The 8,830-nt window shown below is 40.8% G+C and overlaps 1 protein-coding gene across 1 annotated transcript; it reads right to left on the bottom strand.

Moving 5' to 3' along the window:
• Positions 1-1,508: 1,508 nt before the first annotated feature.
• Positions 1,509-8,538, bottom strand: LOC117413118 (transmembrane protein 39B). The gene is made up of 9 exons (XM_034021872.3): positions 8,338-8,538; positions 6,360-6,546; positions 5,618-5,837; positions 5,071-5,154; positions 4,608-4,762; positions 3,800-4,136; positions 3,393-3,580; positions 2,669-2,789; positions 1,509-1,869 (listed from the first exon to the last, which is right to left on the bottom strand). Exons 2-9 carry the CDS (start codon positions 6,485-6,487, stop codon positions 1,636-1,638), a joined length of 1,467 nt encoding a protein of 488 aa, XP_033877763.1. The 5' UTR covers positions 6,488-6,546; positions 8,338-8,538; the 3' UTR covers positions 1,509-1,635.
• Positions 8,539-8,830: the final 292 nt, after the last annotated feature.

Genomic DNA, 8,830 nt, shown 5'->3' with positions numbered 1-8,830 from the left:
ATCTCGCCCCTTTTCAAAGGAACGCCATGGCTTCGGGCATTATAGCCCCCTGTTGTTAACAATTTTCCACTATGGCCCGCCTCTCCAGTCCACATTTACTATATATCACCTTGTGTCTTTGTTGGCGGCCAGTGCATATTGGTGTCTGACATTAAGAACACTGTTAGTAACAAAATCACAGTTATGAGATTTAATATCAAAACTTAACTAGGCTGTCAGATGTGTCTTACTGTTTGCAATTCTGAAGTTACAAGGATCTTGCACTAAGGGGTGCATTTGATCAATGTATACAGAATAACCCACAGCTAGACTCCACTGGAGCATTTTAAAAGAACCGAGGGGAAACCATCCATCACATACGTGTGGTTATCTGGGGATTACCTGGAAATATAGGTACTTGAAGCAATCCACTGGGGTACTGTCCCAAGTACTGTAAAATAGTCTTTAACAATGCAGTTGAAGTTTATCATGACAGGGAATAAATTGATCAAATCAGCCCCTTAACAAGCAATGTAATATTATAATACATTGCCTTGGATAAAGGGATCTGCTAAATAAGCAAATAATAATAAGTTTGTTTCACGTGGAAATGACATCACAATTATATATATATATATATATAAAGGATGCTTTGTAAGATACAAGCTTGAATCATACAGCACCCTATATGATATTCTCTGTGTTACGATGAAGACGACACCCTTTTTGTTGGCTGACAAAGCCCTGCAGAAAGCAACTTGCAAATTTCCTAATTCCGATCCACAGAAATGCCGACAGCCACAACCTTTAACTGCAGAGGCACACTGTTCCGCTTTCCTGCTATTCCCTGTTACCCAATCAAGCCCTTGGGTAAGAGAGTCTCACTGAATCCACAGAATACGCTGCTGTTGAACAAGAGGAAACCTGCAACTAGATAAAGGACAGGTTTAACCGCAGGCTTTGCACTTCTAACTTTACTTCTAACTTTATCTGTCTATTTTTGCTGCTGATAATAAAAAGTGTACTTAAGATTCTTCCCTTTTGTTTGGCCAATCCTGTATTATGTACTGGTCCTAATAAAGTGTCAAGTCTGCGTATATTTGGTGGCAAGTGCAAGCTCTCTATATGGAGTGAGTCACAGGCCACTGCAGAAAAAAGAATGCCTTCTCAAAGTAAAGAATTCCATCTATCAAGATTCTATAAAACACAGAATCAACCCTTTCATGCATGAAATATAGAAAATAATGCATTTGCATCTTCACATGTCCACATTTTTTTTTTATCTGTCCCCATACATGAAAAGGTTAAATCCATTGTTACTGTTCCAGTAGTAATGTTATTGTTCAACTGTAAGTCACTCCTAATGCATTTTCTTTTGATACAGTTTCTTTGGTCTTTAAAGGCACATAGAGCAGTGTTATCTTACCAACCTGATCACTGTGAAATGCCATACTATTACAATGCAAAAAGCAGTAAAAAATAAATAAATAAATAAATCACCAACACCAGAGAAATTAGGAAAGTACATCTTTTAGGAATACAAAAATATGATTTTTTTAATTATGGCAAGTGACAAGAAAAAAAAAAAAAACATTTGTAGCAAAAATACAAAGCTCTGCCTTCTTTTGAAGCTGATCCATCACCACGCACAATAATTTAAGTTAATTTGTGGTCTGAGCTGCTCGTGGAATAGGCGTATGCTTTCCCCAGGACGATGCGGTCTCGGAGCAGCTTAAAGAAAGCGTAGTAATTGCTGAACAGTATTAAAGCCAACGATATCATTTGGTGCCACTTTTCTGAACACATTAAAGAATACAGCTGATAGAATATCATCGCTCCCTCCAGAATAATGAGGATATTCAGTATTCGTAAAGGTTTGTTGAAGAAAAACTGAAAAGATAGAAAAAAATATATATATCAGACATATTTGAAAACATGTTTTGCATATTTCCTATGACACAGTCCATATCTAGATATCTAACACCCTGCAGTTGCCTTGCATTCCATCTTTGCTTGGTATGTTGCCCAGGGTAGCAAACAGCCCTACATGGTTAACCCTGGGCAGTTTTGTTGCAAGCTCATCAGCGTCTTGCATGAAATAAGAAAAGTCCTGGCTCATTATGTCAAAAAGGGGAAATGCATATTCACTCCCACCTCTGTCAGAAACTGCAATACAGTTTCATTCTACAGCATGCAGGCTGCCACAGGAAAAACATGACCAATCAATCAGGCACAAGGCTTTTGTGCTGTACATGATCAAGCACAGTAACACACTGAATAGCACTTCCTTTGAGCTGCTAAAATCAAAGGACAGTTTACATTAAATAAACTCTAGATAAGGATATACCATTGCCAGATTCCTGCAATGACTCAATATTAATCTTAATGACATATTTCTACATTTAGTTTAAGTAAACCATGTGTCAGAGATGGATTTTATTTACTTAGAGCAGAGGCTACTAAAACCATAGTGTCTGTTACACTTTTTAAAACACTTCATATTTCCAAAAATGGTTACTTTTCCCCATAGAAGCCCATGTTGACTATGCCATCCCATACGTGACTTGTAAATTGTTTACAATATCAGCAATGCAGAGAGTGAGTGTGTTGGTAGCAAACAGGAGGAGGAAACGACAATTAACTGGACTGCCAACGTGAATGCAATCGATTCTCTAACTGCTGTACTTACATAAAACCGATAGTGAGAAACATCGGATGGAACGGCCACATTGTAGTGACCCATTGCCTTGTATACATTCTTGTTGTGTTTTACCAGTACCCCTTGTGGCCACATGTATTCTTCTGTCCATCTGGAACAAACAGGGAGAAAGTGTATTTGTTAACACTGAAAGAGGCACATATAGGGAACTTTAATACACAGTTGGTACTCAAGGAATGTGGGGCACTCTGTTCTGACTGGGTAATGGTTATTTAAAGGCAGGAGAAAGAAAGGGTTACTGAAGCTTTAAAATCTTAATCACTACAATTTGTAAAGCACTGTCTGTAACTAATGTGTACCGTCATTAATATGAATGGAAGCGAGCAGAATAAGCAAAAGAAAAAGAAAACAATATTAATCACACTGACAATATTGCTAACGAGAGATGAGAAATGGAATTCTCTCTTGTAACGGGGTTCGCACCCTTATAAAATTTTACCACATATTTTTGCCTGGTATTTTTGAAGTTTTCCTATGCTTTTCTCATGCTTATAGTACGCATTTACCATAGTGTACCTTAGTTTTCCATGTTTATCAATATACCATACCTCCCTATTCTTTACAATGCTTCCCTATGCTTTACCATGCTTTTACTGAGCTCTATTACATTTTGCTATGCTTTTACTGTGGGAGCCTTTTCTAAGGGCAGTCGGGCTCTGATTGGGTCTAGGAAGGTGCTGGAAGGATTTCTCACGGGTGCTGCAGCACGTTGGAGCACAGTGCCGGGTCCACTTTCTGCCAGCAGCCCAGGTGTGCTGCCGCTTTGTGTAGCAGGTCACAGTACCGGGGAGGGAGCAGGTGTCTCATCAGTATGACCGAGGTGCTGACGGAGACCAGGATGAACAGTTCACACGACCATCTCTTATCATAGTACTGCGTGCTCTGCAAAGACAGGCAAAGTTACATTAGATTTTGGATCAGAGGTCCTTTCATCTCAAGGCACTAATTTTTTTAACTCGTGGTAAAAGCTTTGTGAACATGGCCCTGTGCATTTTATTGTCGTCGCCTGCAATGGGAGTCTCATTTCCACCCCTCAGCTGTTTATTAAGAGAGATGTACTCATTTCTGATTGAGACCCCAACCTATCCAAGTGGGACGGACCTTTATAAACCAGACTGGAACGAAGGCCACATAGTAGGCGCTGAGCATGGCGCTGACCAGCACCTCCTTCATCCTCCAGTTGAAGTCCATCTTGAGGTACTCCACCTCTTTGCGGATGAGGTCTGGGGACAGGCAGCAGGCGTGGGAGGGCATGGACTCCGCCCCGTTCAGCTGGCTGGCGTGCTGCTTCCACGTCTCCTTCAGCACCGTCAGGTAGTCCTTACTCCTGCCATTCACCAGCCCGGGTTCTTTGGGCCCGAAGCTGGTGACCGGGGACAGGGGGCTGGACCTCCGGAAGTCACAGCTCAAGCGGAACAAAGGGATGTACATCCCGAACCTTAAATGTGGCGGCAGAATAGAAGGCAATGAGACGAGGAAAAGAGGCGCGTGAATGCAAAGTCGTAGGTTTGTTATAAAACGGATAAAATGTCTTGCGTGTGTCTCTAAGCAAAACAACACTAAACAAAAAGTCTAGCCTACTGCAACTGCAGATACAGTATATGAAAAAAAGATAGTATAGTACTTTGAAAAACACTCTGTATGTTTCACATTTGTGTGGTTTATAATAGCATTAATGGTCTCTGCATCGGTGAGAGCTAAAACGAATAACAGCACAACGCTACCAGAAGCCCAGTCTATGCTCAGATAGTTTAATGATGGAGTGACAAATATCTGAATACCAATCTGCTGACGTCTGGTCCATGCCATCATGACGATTAACTGCTTGTTCCGTGCAATTGAGAGGCGAATATATGTGAGAGTAGACTGCAGTTTGATTGAAATAAATACATCTGAAAAATCCACTTACGGGTAACACAGAAATAACAGGTTTAGGGCAGAGTAGGTCCTAAAGAGATAAATCAAGGACCGACACAAAGTCCACCCGGTGCCAGTCAGGATTGCAAACCGGGTCGTCACGAGGAAAATAGACTGGGGGAAAGAGATCTTTGTACTTTGGGAAGCCTGGGCGTGGGAAAAAGGGAAAAGAAAGGTTTTATGGAAGCTTGTGCAATAAAAACAACGCACCTGTTGATTAATATGTTGAATATGTTAAGCTGCTCTCTGCAAGACCCTAAAACTCAAGGAACACAAGGGGAAAACTAAGGGGACATTTTACAAAAGGGGTTTTATGCAACTGGATTACCCCTAGAGAGACGTGGTTTGATGCAATCTAGATATAAAACAAATCTAGCTGTGGCTTGTTCTGGCAGGGTACAGGCAGGATCAAATCATCTTTAAACAGCAACAGGAATGCAGTGTGTTAATCTTACCTCTTTCACAATGGCTGCGATCAGTCGACGCGCCAGCACAACCACAGTGAAGATTAACAAATTGTAGTCAATGAGGTGAAAGTTCTGCAGGAGAAAGAAAAACACCCAGATTCAAAAACTTGCAGGCTGTGAACAATTAAGGGTTTAAAAGGCAGTAACAGTTTTGCTTAACATTAAACTGAAAATGAACTGCATATAATTTGATGCATCTGAAGCCACTGTAGTTGAATACTGTATGTGAAAATACAACAGTGATGTAGAAAAACTAAATCTAAGTCTACTTTTCATAGCAAATATTTATGACATAGGGATGGAAATAAGACTCACATTGCATAGCAGTTTCACCCATTCCAGGTTTTAATATGTGCTTGATTAGCCCCAGTGTATAGGGAGCAAGCTTAGGTGTGTCTTATTAAACTCATAGTAAAACCAGGGTTGGATCAAACTGCTATGCAATGGGAGTCTGATTTCCATCCCTGTGATAGCTCAAATCAGATTGCACAGGCCCCTGTGATGTTAGTTAGTCTGTGCAGGGTGTGATTCTCACCAGAGAGGTGTGTGAAGGCGGGTGTGAGGGAGGGTACCACCACACGGTTCTGTAGATGTTGATGTAATGGACAAACAGAGCCAGCAGGTGGCAGAAGAAGAGGTGCAGCTCGAACAGCACGCTCTTGTCGATGGGAAGCTCCGGGATCTTGCAGTGTTTCAGGGGGACCACACTCTGAGTCGCTAGCGGAGGGCTGGAGATCCCTGTACCCGAGCCACTCCTGCCCAGGAAACAAAACACAAGAACAGCATGGATAAGAAGCACGGTCGGCTTGATCAGTGATAGGTCTAACTCTTTGCAGACGGCCCATTCTAATTGAAGTCCATTTAGATCGATGACGTAACTGCAAGTGACAAGCGTGTTCTTTTCTTTCAAATTAGCAAAAAAGCCTTCATCAGACTTTAGACAATGAACCAAAACTCAGTTAGTCGGGTCTACTGTATAAAACAAGAGCGATATTTATTTTTTTGCAACCTTTATTTTTTTTGCTTTCTGCGATCACAAGCACAAAGCTTACCTGAAGTCACACTAAATCGCCCCAAAATGTTCATAAACCCCAAAAAAAGAAACTAACAAAAATATTTACTGCAGCGACATACCCATAGGAGAAACCTCAGGGATGAAACGCCAATCAAAACACATGTCACTAGCCACTAGAGATCAAGCCATGACAGTCGAACCTCAAAAGGGTCGGATTTCAGAGTGTGCAAAGGGTTCAAACAGGGCGTCTCTGTCCCCTCACCTTGTCCGGGACCGCACTCCCGTGACGGGGGCGCTGGTGGAGTGGTTGCCGTTGCCGATGGAGCCGGTCTCATTCAGAGGGGGGCGGCAGTAGGACGTCCTGTTCGGCCCTCTCCTTCCCCCTGCCATTCCAGAACAGGCCGGTCTTTAAAGGGCTGTGTCTTCCCTTCTACACCGTCAGTGCAAACCTAAGAGTAAAGAAGGATTCATACAGTAATGCTCAGGAGTTACACACATTAAAATGAATTGTATGTTACTGTAAGGCTACCAGACTACAAACAAACAAAAAAAAACTGATGGTGCATTCTCTGTAATTCTAAATATATAAATTAAATGTCGCGGTTCTGGACAGAAGATACTGTACCTGTAACCAGCAAAACTTCCAACCAAGATTATGTTGTCATTTTACAAAGGAAAGTTCTGTTCCGTGTGTTTCTATCAAATGCAATACTACACGACTAATACAATGCCTAACATTGAAGCTATTGGAATAGCAAAATGTCCCAATGTTGGTATGACTTTCTTTTTTTTAAGGAAGCTTTCTTCAGCTATTGCAGAAGCTCCAGTAATTTTTCAGGATCGTCAGTCACAATACCAACAAGCCCAATCCAAAACTGTCTTTCTAAACTAGTTAATCTGACGCCTGGACCTTCATGTTTATGTTCTGTCAGTATTGCAGAAACAACAAAACAAATATAAAAAAAAAAAAAAAAAGAAAAAAACTCCAATTACCGAGTGATCTTGGGAGCGACAGCGTCACTTTTAAAGCAAACTGTTTTCTGCTTCAGTGAAGTGCTGCAGTAGCTTGCTGCTCTGTAATTTCAGCTTGAAGAATGTAGGATTCAATCATTCAACATGGGACCCTACAATTTAAACCTGCAGTCTCCGGTGGGTTTTAAAAGCGAAACAAGAAATATTCTCTTACCTCCTAGCATAACAACAAAGCCCCTTCTGTTTTGATATTAATGCTTTCGTTATCTAGTCTCATAAGAGACTACACACTACAGCAAGGATTGCTAATGCATTGTAAAATAAACTAATTTATATTATTATTATTATTATTATTATTATTATTATTATTATTATTATTATTATTATTGTTTAAAAGCAGGTTAAATACTGTTATATTTGTATCCTGTCTGCTTGTGTTTACAGTGATTCAAGTACTTGACTGGCCTCAGGACTCCTATTGCATAGCAGTTCCATCCATTCCAGGTTATACTATAAGCTTGATTAGCTACCATAGGTAACCAGTTCAGCTGTGTCTTAGTAAACTGATTGTAAAAGGCACATATCACATTTTAAATGTGTAACTTTGACAACACCACAAGCCACTGCCGAACACGATTCCCAGTGCATACAGAGAATGGCTCATTTTTGCAAGAAAAGGTATTTTTATGGTGTGCAAAAACAGCTGGTAAAATGTTCCTAAAAGTGCGCATGGACTGTATTATTATAATCATATAAAAATAATAAGATTTACACAATGGGCAGGCAGAGGAAGTACGTTTTTCTAAACATGCACTAGAGGCTGATTATGCAATCAAAATATTATTGTGTCATTTGACCATTGGCAAACGTACGAACATGCCTAATAAGGAATTATTTTAACATTGTTGACGTCTCAGTGACAAAAATCTCTAGACAACTGTAGCTTCTGGTTTAATCACAAACGCAGTAACAACAAGCGCGCCTTCATGATCATGTCCACATTGCTGTAACCGAGGAAGAGAAAGGATGCGTAACGTTTCGAGCGTCTACAGCAAATGCATTGGTACAGTGTTAATGTGTTTGTGTTATTGTGCCCCTGTCTGTTATTGCTGTAATATAATCTGCACTCGCGGACAGTTTTCAAAGCGAGCTCTGCTTCACCAGAGCCAAGTTGTTAGTGTTTATTTACAACGAACAAGGCCTACCAACAACATTCAATGGCCAGTTGTTATAAACATTCAAATTAAAATACGAATCTGGTGCCTTACCGGCTTGCTGCGGGCGGTTTTGTGTCAGGGCAGGGTTGAAGTTCATGAACCGGTACGTTAAACAATCTGGATAGGTCCTTTTATTGGGATGTGTGGGTCTGTTTTTCAACGAAAGGTAACAGCACTTTGTATATTCTGCAAGCTTGAACCGGTCTCAGTGCGGCTGCAGCCAGGAGGGTGGCGCGGACGCAATGGAGGACAGGGTGCAGGAAGTTCCCATTTTTTTTTTAAAGAGACAGAGAGGTACATATTTTTTGTACTCAACTTCCGTTTATTACAAACAATCCCTGTTATCCGTGTTCACGTGCATGCGTTCTCTACGACAAATATTGCGGCTTGTAAAACACAAGCCTGGCTGCACAAAATGCAAATTAAGATATATATTATTTTTTTTATGTAAAACAAATGCAGATTGCAGGTCTTAGTACCGTTACCCTGGCTGTGGTTTGTAGCAGTGTCAGGTAAATTAGTAGATACGTGCATGCAATGGTTT

Source organism: Acipenser ruthenus, chromosome 23 (assembly GCF_902713425.1).
Source record: "Acipenser ruthenus chromosome 23, fAciRut3.2 maternal haplotype, whole genome shotgun sequence".
In the NCBI taxonomy this organism is placed as follows: domain Eukaryota; kingdom Metazoa; phylum Chordata; class Actinopteri; order Acipenseriformes; family Acipenseridae; genus Acipenser; species Acipenser ruthenus.
The sequence above is the reverse complement of the archived record's forward strand: the minus strand, read 5'-3'. Positions and strand labels throughout refer to the sequence as shown.